This window comes from Python bivittatus, unplaced genomic scaffold (assembly GCF_059951505.1).
Source record: "Python bivittatus isolate LINGU-HERP-01145 unplaced genomic scaffold, Pbiv_v1 ctg000410_np1212, whole genome shotgun sequence".
In the NCBI taxonomy this organism is placed as follows: domain Eukaryota; kingdom Metazoa; phylum Chordata; class Lepidosauria; order Squamata; family Pythonidae; genus Python; species Python bivittatus.
Window position 1 is genome coordinate 9,219,165 of NW_028277067.1, and position 18,951 is coordinate 9,238,115.

The window sequence follows — 18,951 nt, forward strand, 5'->3', positions numbered from 1 at the left end:
TCTTCACTGGTGAACTCCAGATGTGTTGGGCTGCTATGCCTATCATCCCCAGTAATTATGGTTTCAGTGGCTGGAATCATGAGACCTTTAGTCTAACACTCGGGGAGAGAACCAGGTTGGTGAAGAGTGTTTTGAAAGATAAAGCTGATGAGTTCCCAGGTAAAACCTTAGTGACATTTGAAGAGCTACATTCCATAGCCAAACTCAACATTCCACTTCCCAGATCATGCACTCCCTTAATCCTCCTTTCCATGAAGAAGTTGAATGTTCATATTGCACACATGTCACTTGGTAGAGAAGGGAAGGCAGGTATAATGAGCAAACATTACCTTATTCTTCTCAGAATGATCTGCAATTGTCTTGAGGTGTTCCACCAGGAACTTGAGGGTCTCATAATAATGGCCTGGCAAATCACGGATCTGAGTCAGAGATGGAAGAAATACAAAAAAAACCAAAATCAGGAATATTTATTTGTCCGTCTATCTTTCATGAATGCTGCAGGATCCTCTTCCAATTTCTCTCCCCTTCTGTATTTTAGTTTTGTAAGATCATTACATAAATTTGCTTTTTAAATAATTGACACACAAATTGTTCCCCCAAAGAAATGGTACTATAAGAATATGTCAGCTCTGGAGTTCCAGTATTCTTCCACACCATATGTTTACTCTTAACTTTTAAAGCATACCAATAATACTTATCTTCATGTGCCTTTCACGATGATAAGGTTGGAAAACCTTTCCTAAAGATTACTTGTTCTCCATTCTTTAGGAAAAATATGTTTTTCTTGCCTTAATACTGCCCACTACTCCTTGCATTAATACTGTGTGACATTTCCACCCCAGGCTTGTTTTAAATTAGTTACCAATATGGCTTTCAAACTGAATGAAGAATGCTTCATGTTCTTAAGTTCTTAAGAGAATAAAGTACAGAATCTCCAAAAGACAGGTAAAGGAACTGCCAGGCTAGCAGCAATGGCACAGTGGGGGTTAATATAGGGGAAAAGAGGAGAGGAGGGAAGGGGAAGCATGCCTGGCAATGATGCACACAACAGAAGAGCCAGAATATAGATCTGCAACAAGTGAGCATATTACAAACCCATAATGCCCTCTACTACAGGATACTGATTTGTATGTCTTTTCTCTCTAGTAAGTTCAAGGTTAAATATCTTACACAAAATAACACAATTGAACAATCTGGGTCATTCTCTACAGTGCCTTGCAAACTGTGAGACAACATCAGGACTCAAAGCGAGTCTTCTATGGTCTAGTTGTGTTCAATGAAGCTGATACATTGTCAGCCACTCACTGCCAAGTTGCACTCACTGCCTAGATATATTAAGTTCAATATAATCTTCAGTGGCTCAAAAAGAGTTTAGATAGGAGTCTATCTCTGGCCAGCTAGAGATGCCAGAGACTGAATCTTTGGCATAAAAGGAAATGTTGCTTTTCATTGTGAAGACTGCTTCTTGTCGGAGTGCAGAAAGCATACAGGATAGGCTCAATCATCCTGTCCAGTCTCATCTGGATACTCCCCAACCTCAACCAAGAACAAGTGTTCTATCACTGAACTACAGCCTTCCCAACCAAAGCAGAGGCCAGATGTGCATATTTCCCCATATATCTCAGCAAGGAAAGAGCCAGCAGGAACTTCCAGGAGCATACCAGTTTGCGTAAGGTCTTCATCCTTTCGCTGGCATCTTCAATCCGGTTGGCTTCAATAAAGTCATTGTATTTATCTTTAAAAAGAAAAACAAAGTTACATTTGTGATTTGTAGTACCATCTTAGAACAAACAAACAAAAAATGAGTTGTACAAAAGATTGAGAATGAGATTCAAAATATGTCTTGAAAGACAATTCATTTCTACAATCTAATTTCGGCCTTGGGATTGGCATCTCTAAGGTATCTAGAGCTGCTAAGGTATAATTAATTTCTGTGTTAGATTTAAGTGGTAAGAATAGCTAGGAAAATCCTTGACTGTAAATGTGAGGAATGCAACATTCACTCTCATCATAGCCATTAACAACTACAGTTTATAAAAAAAATATATACATAAGCAAATTTCTGAAATGTCAGGTGTGACTTTAAATGCCTTCCAAAAGAAAAATGGGATAAAGAAATAGATCAGGGTTATCTTGCCAAATCATCAGTTAGCTGTGAGTGATGGGGCCTGTGAACCCCCATCCTTCAGATGGGGACACATCTGAAAGGAAAAGCTATTTTCCTTAAGGTAACTGCTTCTTTGTTATTTAGAAATTAGCTTTTGTTCTTGCCATATCCTATTCTTTTCCATGACTGCATCCAAATAATGGAGTGTATTCCCCCATCACTCCTTCAAAGGCCTCATGCTATTCCCAGCCCAAAAAAACATGATGTACCCTGTTTTAAAACCTACAGTCAGCCATTTTCATCCCTGACCTGATGCAAACAGGAAGCCAGTGAAATGAACAGGTACTGTCATGTGAGCAGTGGACTAAAGTCTAAACCATTTTTACCAACTGAAGCATCTAGCTGGTGTTTCCTTGAACATAAGGAACATGCAGCTTCTTTTCTTAACAAAACCTCATTTAGAGGTTGCAGTGAGTAGATCCGAAAAGGTCAGAGAACGCAGGAGATTATTTTGAGACATGGAGACAGAAGATGAATTGGGAATATTTCAGTGATACTGGGTTTGGAGAAAGACAAGGGGGGTCTAAACTTCCGTCAACTGCAGGAATTTGAAAAAAATTGAAGACAAGTCTAGCAGCCTTCCTGAGAACTTTGCAACTTGCCTAGCTAAAAAGATTTGAGCTCTTCCCTCTAAAATTAAACTACCCTCTCTCTCTCTCTCTCTCTGCTAAACCCAGGCCAGCTTAGGGATCTACATTCGGAAATTCTTTACTTCCTGTGAAAGAAAATAGATTTTTTTTCTACTTTTTTGCAGGCAGCAAAAGAATTACATAAAGAATTCCAGGAGGTGGAAGAAATCACCTTCCCTTCTTGATGTCTTGTTAGAATCTATGTTTTTATCAACCCCTGACTGTGCCACAACCACCTGAGACATTCTTTTCTGCTTTCCCTCTTCTTCTGAAATAATCAGATGATGAGACAGTCATTACCTGAGCACACATCACTGCAATATCATCATGCTGTGGCCACAGTTGCAGCATGCAGTGTGCAGCTGTGAGAAGTGAAAAACAATAGCAAGCCACCAGAGATCTTCCGACTTGCCACAACCCACGTTCCAGTTGGAACTCTAAAAGCCTGAATCAATTCCTTTTCTATCAGTCCTTGAAAAATGGAAGGAAGCTGAACCCTGAGTGATTTTGTAACACTAGTCTCTACACTTCTTAGACAAGTGTGATTTAGCAGCTGTTGGCTTGGGCAAGAGAGAAACCATGCTCCTAAACCAATTTAATCAACCAGAAAAGGATCATATGGGGCCCCTCTCAAAACCAAAGGTTAATATTTCCCATCTGAATTTCTGGGAAGAATCATGTTGTTATCCTTACTGGTAAAACCGCCAAGGAATAGTAAGCCACCATTACTCACCATCGGTAAACAGTGGCTCTGGGAGCTTCCGGAAGAAGGATTTCAAGAGGCTGCAAATGACATTCAAATCTTGCCATCTCTGGAGGTGGAGAATGGAGAGAGTGTTTACTCCTTTACAATTATGTTTCTATGATACTTATTTCAATTTTAATTTTCATTTATTGTTACATAAAACATTTTATATTTCCCAAACACTGTAAGCCATGTGAGATCATATAATTTTCTAAAAACTGCACTGTTGATTTCTCCAAGATTTTTAAAGAAGGCAAGTGACCAAGGTCACAGCAACCAACATTCTCCACTGGCTTCATCTACTTATTTCTAATCAGATTGGCAAATTATGATAGGAAGTTGCATTTTTGTATCTGCAACTGCAAGTACATTGGTGGTCTTCTACTAAAAAAGACCGATATCCTACTTTCTCCTGGGTCTGCACACAAGACATCTTCTTCACTAATAGAAGGAATAATGATATTTATATTTTCCTAAATGTCTTTACATCAGGCTTCCCTAACCTTGTGTCATCCAGATGTGTTAGACTGTAACCTTCCATTGTTCTCAGCAAGAACTCCTGTTGCCCAGCTGCCTGGAGAGATGAAAGTTGCAGTCCAGCACATCTGGAGTGCAAAATGTTAGGCAATGCTGCTTTAAAGTGTTCAAAATAATTCAGATACATTTGCTTTTTATTATCCTTGGAATAACTCCTAACCATAGGGAAGTGAGATTTTCTTCACACTATTAATAATGAGGTTAAGATTGACAGGAAGGATAGCTTGCCTAAGACAAGATAAGACATGTTATTAATATGCATATTAATTCAGTTTTAAGGCCACCCACTCATCAAGTGAGTCTGGGTGGCTTAAAAGGGTTAAAAACATCAAAGTACAAATAACATAGCAATAAACACACCATGCTCTGGACAAATAATTCACATAGCTGGTGAATTCACACAACAATCTGCCTAAGAGAATGGTTAAGCTCAAATCAGAATCAGGATATCACATAAGATATCTTAAATGTATTAACTATTATAAAACTGTTTCATGTGTCTTCTGATAGAAAGGGCAAATTTAAACTTGGGGACTGGCACCGGATCTGCTCTACAATTAACCCAGTGCAGTACATATACATGCCTGCATATGCAAACACGTGTACTACAAGCAAATGACAGCTAGGTGTCAGTACTGCCTAATAGGTTGGAGGTATTTTTCCACAGAAGTGAAGAAAGCAGGCTGTGAGCTGAGTAGCCCTATTCTTACCTCATCTTGCAAATTGATTTCTGCAGCCCCTTTGTTTAGTTGTTCTTGTAGGCTGGATACCACAGCATTGTTTCCTGGGACTCGATAGATGCCCATGTATTCCAAACCTTTGTCTTCCACTACCTTGCAGCAGGCTTCCACAATCAGGGGGACTTTCTGTGGAAGACAAGATGATGGAGATAATGGCAACTGGGTTGGATGCCTTAAAAATGCAACATCCATTTCTGTGGGGCAGAAGCACTTTGAAGCCTGAACCAGCTGTCTAGCCCCAAAGATACAACAATATATTAACTTTTGAGTTTCAGGTACACTCCTTTCACCAGAACTTAAATCCACATACTCTGGAGCTCCTTCCAGATCTGACCACTGATGAAATCTCCATGTTCAAAGTTTGGATATTTGTCTTTTAAGTGGGGATGAGAATCAGGAATGAGTTTCACATTTCAAAAAAAACCACAAACAATATTATGCTCCAGTCCAATCTCAAACCATATTAATCTTGCTGGCACTATGTTCCATCTTTCTTATCTAGGAGCATGTTATGTGGATATATGACCCAGTCCTCAAGAAGTAACACTATATCTAAGCAATCCAGTTCTTCCCATTAGGTCAAAACCCAGTTTCCTTATCTGCCCTTCCCCATTTCCAAACTCAACATACTCTTTCTCTGCATACACTTGCTTACACATGCTTACTAACCCAAGAAAACACGCTGTGCTGTAATTAGGTTCTAAGCAGAAGATGCACCAAATAGATCATATGGCAGATTATAGGACATGTTGAAGTGATAACAGTTTTCCCTTAACCAAGTTCCCAAGACACTGTTTTTCTTATGCAGAAAAAATGATCCAGAGCAATGGAAAAGAGACTACCTTGTCAGGAGCTGGCTGGCAGTCTTCTAGCCTTATACCAAAAGCCCTTGGAGCAGGTTTCTTGCTCTTCTTCATTAAGTTGATGCCCCAAGGGGCTTTCTGAGGAACAATGTCATCTGGACAGAGGTGGGGGAAAGAGAAAAAGAGAAGTCCGTTGACTAAGAAGTGGAAATAGGAAAGAAAAATTAAAGCAGCAGATTGTATCTGATGTAAACAGGCCAGCCAAAGATGTATTTAAGGTCAGGTTTATAAAAATGTGTTCAACAGGAAAAGGATAAGATTTCTTTATTGTGTTCCTGTGATGTGAGCAGGTTAAGGATGAACATTTTGGGGCAGAGAATCCAACAGGGCAGAAGACATCAAAATAGGAAAGGGGAAAATAGAGCAGAAGTATTGATAGAAGAAGAAATTAGGCAATCCAGAGATTATGAGGAGGAATAATAGGAGAAAGAAATAGCATTTTATTTTATAGAATTCATAACCTGCCATTTGGAGGATATGAATTCCAGAATTATGACAAATGAAAAAAAAAACCTTAATATATCAAAATATACTCAAATCAGATATTAAAATGAAAAACAATTTTAAAACCAATTTAAAAAGTATGTCAAGCCAGAAAACCATTTCTAAAAAGTGGAAAATAAAAATGCTTTTAAATTCCATATTTGGAAAACACCTTGAGAAAGGCTTTATCGCTTGGTCTCTGCCAACCTTATCTCTTGATGTCAGATTCTAATGTGCATGCAGGCACCTCAGTCAAACCAGCCAAATCCACTGTATCCTGCTTGGTCTCCAATGGTTGCTACAAGTCATCCTATGAATATGTATGTATTTGAACCCATCTTTATGGAACAGATTCAGATGGGAAGAAAAGTGTGTAGTAACAGGGTGCTTTTTGGAACATTATTAATTGAAGCTATCATTAGGAAATCTATGTTATGCATTCTTTTTTTTTTTATGTCACTCCTAAGAAAACTTAAAAAAAATAAATTCACAAAAAAGGCAGATAAGAAATGCATCTGATCCCCTGAGGTCATCAAGTGAGTCCCTGGCTGAATAGGACTCCAAGTCCCCAACAGAGTCCATTATGATATCACTCTGGCTTTGGATCAATAGTCTTAATTGTTTCTTGTTTCATAAACAAAATTTGGTAGCTACTTTAAGAACAAAGGTGGGACACATAGTAATAGATTAATTGAAATAAGTCATTTTATAACAAGATTAGGAAGATTAGGAAATTAGGAAGCAGGATCAGAGCACAAAATATAAAAAATGTGTGTTGGCTTGGGATAATGGGAGCTGTAGTTTAGCACATTTAGATGGTGTCATGTGGAAAAGTGGGTCTATATAGTAACTGGCAAGATAGACAATTTCTCATGGCACCCCCCTCCTGCAGCAATTGTGCAAGCCTTCCATACCTTTTACTGTTACTGCATCCTGGCGTGGGGAACAGGGTGGAGCTATTCCCATCTGCTTCTGCCCTTCTAACTTCATCCCTGATACTCGAAGACCTTTGGGGGAAGAGTCTGGTTTGGTCCCAGAGGAGCTGAAAGGAAAAAGGACCATGCAAGAAATTACTTCAAAGCTCAGGAGTAACCCATCATACATGTACAAAGAGAGCTTTGTTTTTCAAGGCTCTCTTTGATTTGATGGCAAAACTGGAAGAAATGAAGTGCAGTCTGGGAGTACCAATACAGAAATCAGAGTTATCCTGTCAAGACTGGGAGCAGAGATTACAGAAGTGGCTTCAGTTTTTTATCTCCACAAGTGCAGTGTTATTCCATGTGTGTTTTTTAATTTGTCCCTGACTGCTATTCATACATGAAGTTCAGACCGTAAATAAAAAGAGATACAAAGCAGGAGCAAATAGAAGCCTGGAACCTATAGGCTGAGACATCCCTCCCCAAGATGCTGTCTATTTGCAAAAAGGTTGCAAAAAGTTATGTATCATGCTTGTATATACTAAGGTGCTTAGATCACTGTATCCAGAGTTCCTTCACAAACTGACTTTCATCCAGGTATTGACTAGGTTATAAACTGTTATTATTTGAAAATGGTAATATATGAGATTTCCTGAACCCACGTTTTAAATAATTAAAGGTGGCATACATAGCATTCTCTTCTCTAATTTTTCAGTTTCCTGAAATAAATTCACAAACCGAGACTGAGTCCTGAAGTGGTAAGGAGTAAGTTGTTTGGTAACTTCAGTTACGAAGTGGGATTAATATAACCAATAAAATGTTCTGTCTCTAGAAAACAAATCCCTGAATCTTAAAAACACCTATAGATCAGATTGAGAAGGGCTCCAGCTACACCCTAACAAACATTTGTTTTCTATGCATATGGCAATATTTTTTAATGAAAGAGTATTCAGCATCCTGAACTCAAATGGAATAGACCAGATTCAGATTTATCAACTCAGAAATATGAAATTCAATTTTTGCTAGAAAGAGGGGCAAATTCCAAAGAGAAAGATAATAAGATGGTAAGTAACTTACCTCACTTTTCGGTAATCGTTTAGTTTCTTATTAATCAGTGCTTGGCTTGCAAACCCAGGGTCCTGGTGATAAAAAAAAATAGAATACAGAAGGGAAGGGAGAAAAACAGACAAAGGATATGAGAATCCAGGTAACTCCCATTTCAAAGACCAACGAGTTCAGTTAGTTTTTTTCTGCTTGACTCTTTTTGCCAACTCTCTTGGATAAGTTAAAATACAATCAAAACACTTTTTAGAATTACTGATGAAAAACTCCTGACAGTTCCAACAGTCACTCTGTTCTTTATATAGTAAACTAGGCTAGAACCTATGTTCCTACATACAGGGAGGAAACTATTTAGTATTGTAGGAGAGGAGATGCCTGCAAATTCTACCCTGCAGTCTAAGGACTGAAAACAGCACCTTAATTTGGTCAGCTGACCAGCAGAGATCACCATAATAAACCAACTGGAGCTTCCACCAGAAATTCTACAGTAGAATAGAACCCAGGAACTGGGATTGGAACTTGTGAAATTGACAACATTCAATCCAAAGAAGCTACATGCACACAAACCATGACCTTACAAAGGTTGCTTTAGGATATGCTCCAGCAACCATTGGCTATTCTTTTTGGAGCTTTGGGGATTGTAGTTCAGCAGCCTCTGCAGGCTTCATGTTCACAATCCCTACCATATTTCCATTCAGCTGTTGCAATGCTGGAAAGTATCCAGAGATCCTGATATATTACAGGAGAGCCTTGGCTGTCCTTAGCCATATAAACTATTAGTAACTAGTAACTACATGAGGCATTTGGAGTTGGATTCTTTCCAAGGGTAGACAATAAACTAAGAGAAAGCAAGGATGGGACTGCTAACAAAGGTGCATTTATAGAGCCAGTGGCAGAAGAGCCAGCCACCAGGAGCACCACTTCTCACCTCGCCCTCGGCTTTGCTACTCTCCCTGATGGCTTTAATCCAGGCCAGCATGTCATCCCGGTCCTCGGCCTGAAAGAGACATTCACAGAAGTCAGCGGTCGTCAGCCGGAAGACGTGCTTCCTCTTGGTGTCACTGTAGGAGATGTCTACCAGGCACGCTCGGATGCTGATTGGTGGCTGCTCCTCCTCACCTGGGGGCGGGGCAATGGCCACAGCCTCCCGCCTGTCCTTGCATAAGTAGAGCGAGTGTGCACGCAGAACAGCAAAGGCCCGCTTCCACTGCCGGATGCCTCCGCCAACTTTCTGCAGAGGGGAGAGGAAAGGAGGTATGAGGTATGAGAGGAGTGAAGAAGAGAAAAAGATGCACAGGAGAGGTGTAGAAAAAACAGAATGAGAGAATGATGCAAATTTGGTCCATATGTCAGCTCAGGGGATGGATGCATTCTAGTGTTCCCTAATCTGGGCAGATGTGTGGACTTCAATTTCCAGAACCCTCCAGTCTGCAATTCCACAGAGGATGCCCACATTAAGGAAGACTGTAACAAGGCTGATTCGGCTGCACTTGGCTTAAAACCAGATACCATGTTGGGTTAATCATATGATCATTTCTTATCCTCAACCTTCCATCTGTTGAACATGAAAAGCTTGATTTACATTGAACAACTAATAGCATCTCCAGAATTTCAGACTGGAGTCTTTTCCCAAGCCCTACCTAGAAATGTGCTGAACCAAACCTAGAGCCTTTTGCATGCAAAGTTTGCACTCCACCATTGTGCTGAAATTAAAATTGTCTTCTACAAATATAGGAATGCAGTATAAACTGAATAAGAGTTTTCAAGTGTTAAAAACGTGTTGTGGTATTGAACAGATTTATTTTACAGATTTAAATTGTAAATCTGAAATTCGAACCAAGCACATTAGCATGTGTCTGCTTATTTGTAAAACTATCTTATTAATCTAACAATATCCAAATTAAAATATTGCTAAAATTTCAACACAGATTCATTTCCAAGAATTGGTATGGAACACATATCAATACATAGCTATCATTCCCTACTAGAAGGGAATTCTGCTCTAAAATATAGACCTTTACAGTATTATTTTTAGAGCAAATGGCTCTAAAAGTGACAATAATGTTGCATCAGATCAGAAATTTCACATATTATATGCACAAGGAAGGCCTCCTTCCCTCTTACTGCTATTTTACCAGTTGTACTTTGCACCCTCCTCTTCCTTGTTAAAATTCCAATATTAATGGTTATATTCCTTGTGGATTGACAGAACCTCCGTTCCTTGGCAATTCTGAGATATATTTCAGGCTTCTTGTGATCAAGCAAGTGCACTGTGTATGCTTCTTTATAATTCCTTCTTAAATCTTGCTCCCATTGAAGAGGTTAAACCTGGAAGTCCAGAATTAGGTTCTTTGGTTCTGACATTATAAGCCAGAATTTGAAATCCAGACAAGTCAGGGATTCCTGTTTGCATATAATTTGAAACAAACCCCTGTTGTAATGTCTTGGCTTGATTTACCTCCTCCTGTTCGCAGCAGCCCCAAAATAGAAACAAACAACCACTTGCCCATAATTTCATACTGAAAGACACCATCCCAGATGGCAAAACCAAAGGAACAGCACTAGATCCGTACATCTATTTATTAATAAACAATAAGAACATACAATGATTTTTTAATGAATCAGCTATAGAAGATCCACCTACTCTACCATACTCTTTCCCACAGAAAAATCCATAAGTGTCACAATAGGAGGGCCATGTCTTGAAGCAGCTAATTCCTAATGACAATTGCACTTCCTTTATTGCCAATCAATTTCATTGGCTGATTCTCAGTTCCAGTGTTATGAGAAGAGAAATATATCTGCATATTCTTATTTTCTTCTGTCAGGAGTAATTTTATAATTCTCAATTATGTTTCCTTTCAGCCATCTGTTCTTTAAAAGAAGGGGAGGAGCATATGTGCACCTACAAATGTTAATGAACTCCCGCTCCCATTAACCCCAGTCATCACAGTCAATGGCCACAGATAACAGATAACAGAAGCTGCAGTCTGACAGCATTTAGAAGACCAAAACAATCCACCCTGGTTGAAAAGCCCCCAATCTTTTAATCTCAACCAAGAGGGGTAGTGGTCCAATCCCTTAATCAGTTTAGTTGTACACCAATAATGATTATTCCTTTATACTATATGCCATTACTGTATACAATATTCTCAAATATGCTTAGATTACAAATTTATATACAAGTATTATAATACTGTTTAAATTCAATTTTTCATGCAATTTGTCTTTTCTACCAATATCTAAATCTCACTGAAATCAACAATTGCCACAACTTTATTTCAACTAACTTAATCTGTTCCAACCTATGCACTGGATATTTTTACTCAATTATCATCTCTGCTATGACTCAAACATTTCATTCTTGATTAGTCATTATAAGTTCAGATTTTATGGGTTTGTGAAATTACAATTCTTCCCTCTTCACATCCTATCATGCACATGAGCACAGATACCCTATACCACCAAAACCCCACATTGTTCCTTTCTCTTAAGGACAGCCTTACAGAAAATTTCAGACATACTTTGCCTTTCTTGGTGAGGATCTGTTTATAATGGAGCCAGCCCTCTTTCCTCACATCACTGAAAGTGACATCCGAAAGATCAGAGGTTGAATGCCGCTTTGAACGTGTGTCTTCAGAGGTACCCAAGCTATCCAAAGACTGTCAGAAGAGAGGAAAACATTGTTCAATAAATATCATCAGTGGAGAAAAAGAACATAGAAGAAAGAGAAAGAAGCTGACTGAATATAGAGAATAAAGTTGCGGTGATTAAATTAATGCGGACATGAAAATTATACAGTTGGATCTGATTGCTGCATTCGATTGTGTGAAATGGTGTTCGTTGATCTGAAAAGCAGACCCTGCACCTGTGGAAAAACATGATGATGATGATGATGATGATGATGAGGAGGAGGAGGAGGAGGAGGAGGAGGAGGAGGAGGAGGAGGAGGAGGAGGAGGAGGAGACAACATATGTCCATATGACATCAGTTTTTGTTCCAAGTATGGATGGAGAAGGAAGAAGGAATATACATATGGGCAACAGGACTCATGAACTATTTTGGCAATTGTCAACTGACCACTGACTCAAATCTAAACCAACCCAACATGCTTCCTAAAGCTAATTCAATCTCATAGAATTGTTTCCCAAGAACAAGAGCACATGCCAGCGTTAGGCAATAAACCCCAATCCCATTTTATAATTAATTAACACCTCTTCAGTGGTGGATCATGTATCTTCCAACATGCAACACACCCGTGTGGAAAAGTAATTGCCTCCACAGCTACTGGATGCACTACATTTAGCTGCAATCAGACATTTCCTATAATTGGTGATCAGTCTCTCATATTTCTCTAGAGGAATTTTGGCCCATTCCTCTATGGTGAATTGCTTGAAGGTTTTCTGGAATGAACTGCTTGTTTCAGGTCCAGCCACAACATTTTGATGAGTTTTAGGCCTGGACTTTGACTTGATAATTCCAAAACAGTGAATTTGTTTTTCTTCATCCATTTTCTTATGGACTTCCCTGTATGTTGGGATTATTGTCTCGTTGCATGAGCCACTTGCATGTCAGTTTCAGCTGACAAATAGGCTGACATTCTCCTGCAGATTTTTCCGACATGCAGCAGAACTCATGCTTCTTTCAGTAACAGCAAATCATCCGCCTGGGACAGGTAAGCACCCCCAGCCATAACACTGTCACTTCCATGCTTGACCACTGGTGTGTTATTCTTACTGTGAAATACAGTGTTTAGTTTCTCTCAGATATAAGAACATCCATATATCCTGAAAAGTTATATTTTTGACTCATCAGTCCGTAGAGTGCTCACTAAGATGTCTGGAGGGTCATCCAGGCCCTCTTTGGCAAACTCAGAACAAGTATCAATGTTCTTCTTAATGAACCATGGCTTCCATCTTGCTACTCTCTCATGAATCCTATTTTTGTCCATTTTTATCCATGCTACATTCATGATTCACACACACACACACACCCCCATGCTTTCCTAATGCTGGTATAATGAACAGTGACTTCATCAAAGGTGAGAAAGGCTTGCAGATCCCTAGATGTTATTCTGGGGTGCTTTGTGATTTCATGAATAATGTTATGCTGCACTCAGGTAATTTTGATAGAAAAACCATTCTTGAGAAAAGCCACTACTGTCCCAAATCTTCTGCATTTCAAGTCAATGTTTCTAACTGTGGATTGCTGAAGCCCCCAAACTATAGAAATGATTTGGTAAACTTTTCCAGACACATAGACATTGACTTTTTTTATGTAGATCTTCAATAATTTAAGTAGGGCATGATATGCCTCTAGAATCTGTATGGTAAGAAATTCAGTATGATGATGCGAGTCAAAGCCTGGGATTTAGATAAGGCAGGGCTGGCTGAGATCAGCCCTGATTGTTTAATATAGTACTCACTCAATGGGCCCTAGTTTTCCATTTAATTGAACTGACTGGACAAAGGGGTTAATTACTTGTTCATATTGGCACATTTCATGTTGTATGACATTCTTTGTAAAATAAATGAAATTAACACCAAACTTCGATGGTATTTGTTCACTCAGACTCCCTTAATATATCAGTAGAACCCACAGCCCTCTGTTACTATTCAGTGGCAAGAATATGCAAAAAATTATGAAGATATAAAAGATCTTCATAGAGATATTAATGGGTAATCTCCCCATCACAAAAAATGGGCAAAAAAATCCAACTTCTGCATTTTCCAGTGACAGTATCTGCAACCCACGGCAATCCCAGGAATAATAAAATGTGTCCCTTAGCCAGAAAAAAAAAATTACCTGCCCTCTTCTAATCCATATACAAGGAACTAGAAAGATTGCTTTTGAGTGTGGTGTTGGAAAATTTCTAAATCTTTATTTACATTTCCCCAAATTATGGGGAAAGAAGGAAACAAAATCTGTCCATTCACATTTTATTTAAAGAGAGGATCACAAATACTCACTCCATCAGTAAAGAAGCTTCTTAGCATACGTAAGCTTGGCACACGACTTGGCAACCTCCTGCAAACACAGCATGTGTATGGTTAGCAGAAACAATACAGAGTAAAAAGGGAGTTAGCTAGCTGTGTTCACTAAATCGGACCCTTTCACTGGGCATCCCTCATTTCTCAGAATATGAAGTTTTAGTAAATTAGGCACTGGCTTACAAAGAATTAATACTACAAGATTTATGGGATCAATCAATTCCAAATCTGCATGCAGAAACCATAGACTATCATATGTCTTAGAGAAAGGTTTCAGCACTAACAATTCCCTATAGATCATATAGACATAATTACATGTGTGACAAGGACTATTTAATTGGCATTTCTGGTTAAAATAACTCAGGGGGAGTTTTTAAAAAGGGCTATTTACTGAATCCAAATATCTAACTCAATATCAGAATATCTTCACATTTCCATATATTCACATACATATTCACTTTTCTTTAGGGAGCCACACAACTCTTGGATTATGTTTGTTATAAAAACCAAAGGCTGAAAGCAGAAGATAGCTGTCTCAAGAGAGTTCAAGTTGTCTAATAGAGAAACCACTGCTTATGTACACAACCTCAGCTCTGCTAAACAGGTTCTGCAAGTTTTTAAAAAGTGCTCTAAAAACCTGTTTGCCAAGAGACAAAGCATACATAAACTTCAAGGGAAGCAAAACTGTTCTAAGTCCTTCTGCAGAATTAGTCTGCCTTCCACTTTACGTGGCTGCTCTTCATCAATGCTGCATAGAATGTACAAGGTACTGGACCCACCTTAACAGTTTCCCCTCATCCCGAAATGTGTTCAGACCATCGTCACATGACTTGGAGCGTTCTGTGGTTATGGCTAAGAGGTAGGAAGACCGGCGGCTGGCTTTGATATTACCTGTGACAGGTACAACACACAAACGTTGGCAAGAAAAAGCAAAGACGAGCAGCACAGAGGGGCCAAAAAGGGCCATCTCATTCAAGCACCTGGATCCACAGAGATCAGTCTGCACCAGGTTGGCTTGCACAGCTGCGAGGGGATGGGAAAATGTACTAAAGTGGATGGGAACATTGTCCAGAGAGGTTGACCCCTTTTTGAGTCCAAATACAGCCACCTCAGATAATTCTGAGCATTAGGAAAACTCATCCCCCAAGTCATCCCAGAGAAGTACAGTGAGCTCCATTTCTAAGACCTTCTGTATCCTACCTGTGTCAATTTCCCATGTCTAATAAATGTGCAGGAAGTATTCCCCTGAGCTTCTACAGGCCAGTCCACAGGCAACAGAATAAATTACATTGGCCAAAAGCAAGCTTTCAGTCAAAAACACAACTTGGCCATTTGGCTGTATATGTACTGTTGTTACAGGAAGGGGCGACCATGAAAGAATTACTCATAAACATTACCCTGTAAAAACTGGGAGGCTCATCCTAACCCGCTTGGAGGTAAATAAGAGAAGCATATTTTAAAGCACAAAGCAGTAATTAGAACCTCAAGGGAAATGCCTATCATTTTTTGGCAAGTGTGAATTGATTCCTCTCCGATTTGTCTATCATACAACCAAGTATCTGTCAATGGTGGTTGCCAACATGGATTAGTGGGAAGAACTTGCTGTAAAGCAATATTGTCCCCAGTGCTTTTAGTGCTTTGATGTTCCCCATAAGCAATCATGATTATGAGAGAAGTGGCAGACATCATTAAGGTCAGGGGGCTGGAATCTGAAAATAGGCTGCCCACAAATTACTGTAATAAATAAATACATGAACAAATAAATCACCTGTGGGCTCTATCTTTCAAAGATGTAGAGTCAGATTTTGCCTCTTTTCAGTTTGGTTCTGATATTTCTCTTTATTAGCAAGAACTCTATGAAATCCATAGATTTCCACTCCTTCTGCATATCTCTTGACCTAAGTTCTTTATTAGAACCTGAAGAAATACTTCAAACTGGCCTTTTATTCTACAGTAGTCTGATATCTTACAGAGGGAAGTTAAATGGATTATGTTCACAAGAAATGGAAGCCATATTCTCCTTTGTCCTTCTTCCCTACACTTCCAAGTCTTTCACCTGTAATCCTTCCTCTTAAAGGTACATCTATATCTGAATAAATGCATGCAGGCCACAATATAAAATTCTATGTCAGTTCTTAGTACACATTTTGCATCTCCTTCCTGCTCTCATAAGCAAGAGGATGTGAAGAAGTTGAGCTATATGGATTCTAAGCCATATGTATTCAAAAATGTTCTATAGGTATATTAAGTATTCATGTCAGCATAATGATATCAAAATTTAGCAAGCAAGCATTTATAAGTAGAAAGAGAGAGAAAGAGAAAGAGCACAGTTCTTCCTCTAATTATACTTTTTGGGATTCAAGGACTGAATTTAACTTGAAGACCCTCTGTATGTTTATAGCCCTAAGAATATACTTTGCAAATGTAAAAAAGCTAATGTGACCTGCCCTCGGAGACATCTACCTTTTGTATCTCCGTGTGTGTGTGTGTGTGTGTGTGTGTATGCGTGTGCACATGCGCGCACACACACACACACACCTCCTCCCTGGTTGAATAATTCAGGCTTGTGGAAGCTTTTAATTATCGCATTCTACAACCCCTGGCAATTCTCTCATAGCATACAATGACTACCTTAGATATCTAAGGCACAGCTTAAGAATAACTGCTTTACAAGTCTAAGGCTTAAGGCTGCTGGTTTTCTAAGTTTCCTTCCCCCGTCCAGCTGCATCTCCTTATGATTCAGTTTCAGTGGAATTTGTTGTAAACACACTGCCATCTTTTTTTCCCCCCTTCTTAACATAGCAAATCACTTCAAGGGGAAAATCCTTATGAAAATCCTCCTAGAACAAAATAGGACAAAAATCTGTATTTTTCTAATCTGAACAAAATTATATTGCAACTCTCCCAATTATAAATACAATTTATCATAATGGTCCAGAGTGGGGTAGGAAAAGAACAGGAACAACAACAACATCCTTTTAACCACGCAATTAATAAAGGTACTGATTTTAGCAAGCTGCTGTTACTGAATTAATCCTTGCCCTAACATTCATTAACAAAAAGATGCTTTCAGAAAAATGCACATACTCTGAAACTGAGTTCTCAGCTTCTCAAGTGTTGCTTTTAATTTAAGCAATAGCCTGGTAACTATAGGCAGTGAAGAATTGCATACAGGTAAGTGAGGGAGAGATGGTGAGAAAGGATTGGAGCTCCCTAACAACTAGCATAACTTCTTTTACTAATTAATCTCAAGAATTTTGCCGGTCTTTCTCTTTTTTTTCACCTGAGTGAAAAAGCTTTTTTTAGCTGAAGTAGGTTGATATTCTGAGCTAAAGGTAGGGCTATCAGACTGGGCTGCAGAAATCTGGATATGCAATAGATGGTAGCAACATTATCAAAAAAATGAACTCTTTGCTGTCATCATTTTGTTTTCTGGATGTTTGCAATCCAGACTGGATAGCTCAAGCTTGAGGAAGGCAATGTTGGCTAAGTACTTACTGCAATCCTGGGAATAATGGCGATTCATGGCAAAGGTGAAGGTAGGTGAAGAAGGGCTAGCTGAGAGCACCGGGGCAGAATTCATGGCACTGGAAACAACAGAGGAAGCAGGGATGTGTTTTGCCTTCAGATCAATGCTGGGACTTGTTGGTTCATCTGAAACAGAACAACCATAAAATGATGGATGAGATAGCTGAGGGACCAACCTTTGACAGAGTTCCATAGATCTGAGAATTCTTCCAACTTTAAAAGCTATTCCAAGAGCAAAGTCCCAAATGTGCCCTTAAAGATCCCCCCTTGCTCTTGACAGTTGTCTCCCATCCAGACTCTAACAGTCTCCAGACAATGAGGCAAGATTTCCACAGCGACTCAGCTGGACCTGAGGCGATGATATATAATTGAGAATCATCAACATAGTGATGATACCTCACTTCAAATCTCTGGTTGACATCTTCTAGCCATGTTCAACTACTAGGGGTTTCATCTTAAACAGTAACAGAAGGGGGCAGTAGGAGAAGGGGACAGAAAGAAGACTATCTCCTCTGGCACCCACACAAGAATGGTAGCACCCAGTTCTCAAGGTACTTAGTCCTCAAAGTACCAGCAAGGAAGACGGATCAAAGAGTGCAGAATGCCCTCATCAGAGAGAGATTTTTTTCCTAGATTCCCACAGAAACATGGAATCAGCTCTAAATGGTACAACCTGTGACTGTGGATTTATAGGAAAGGGTTACTAACAGATGGAACAGGGATGGATGATTCAATCTGAGGTCCTGCACAACTGCACAGAGGCAGAATTGCAGCCTAACATGGGCTACAATGATATATAAATAGGAATCATAGGAGAGAAGAGCAACCTGCAGAAGAGATGGTTGTGGCATAAGGAGTGGTAGACTAAAGGTCACGGTAGAGAAACAGAGATGAAGGAAACTAGGAAGTAACACACACCTTACCCAAATTCCATCCTTCTCTTTGCATAAAGCCAGGTAGCCTCTGTGCCAGTTTCACTATCGCTCTTTTTATAAAGGGAAGGTCCCCTTCCCTTACTCTCTGTGCAGAGGGAGGAGGAATCATCTTTCATAGGATATAAACTGTACGTATACAGTACTTATCTGGGGGGAAGCTAATGTGCTGATAGATTGCTTGGAAAAGTGGGTGCAGGCTGCCCAATTTCAGTTCACCACCTCAGCACTGACTCCATGAATCACTTATAATATAGACAAGTGCCTAAAATATGAACAAGATCGGGAAAGCATGCAAAGAATGGCTTTTTGAATTCTTGTCAACCTCTTCACCAGAAGTGCACATAGGAGGTGTCCA

General features: G+C 39.3%; 1 protein-coding gene across 1 annotated transcript in view; it reads right to left on the minus strand.

The window, feature by feature from the left end:
• ARHGAP23 (Rho GTPase activating protein 23) overlaps window positions 1-18,951 on the minus strand; it is a 151,012-nt gene that overhangs the window by 19,797 nt on the left and 112,264 nt on the right. Inside the window, exons 8-19 of the mRNA XM_007422004.4 lie at window positions 17,632-17,787; window positions 14,913-15,024; window positions 14,113-14,170; window positions 11,668-11,805; window positions 9,072-9,374; window positions 8,159-8,220; window positions 7,079-7,206; window positions 5,661-5,776; window positions 4,789-4,944; window positions 3,530-3,608; window positions 1,662-1,735; window positions 330-419 (exon numbers count right to left, since the gene is read on the minus strand). Coding sequence (XP_007422066.2) covers window positions 330-419; window positions 1,662-1,735; window positions 3,530-3,608; window positions 4,789-4,944; window positions 5,661-5,776; window positions 7,079-7,206; window positions 8,159-8,220; window positions 9,072-9,374; window positions 11,668-11,805; window positions 14,113-14,170; window positions 14,913-15,024; window positions 17,632-17,787 — 1,472 coding nt within the window. The remainder of the gene's footprint in view (window positions 1-329; window positions 420-1,661; window positions 1,736-3,529; window positions 3,609-4,788; window positions 4,945-5,660; window positions 5,777-7,078; window positions 7,207-8,158; window positions 8,221-9,071; window positions 9,375-11,667; window positions 11,806-14,112; window positions 14,171-14,912; window positions 15,025-17,631; window positions 17,788-18,951) is intronic.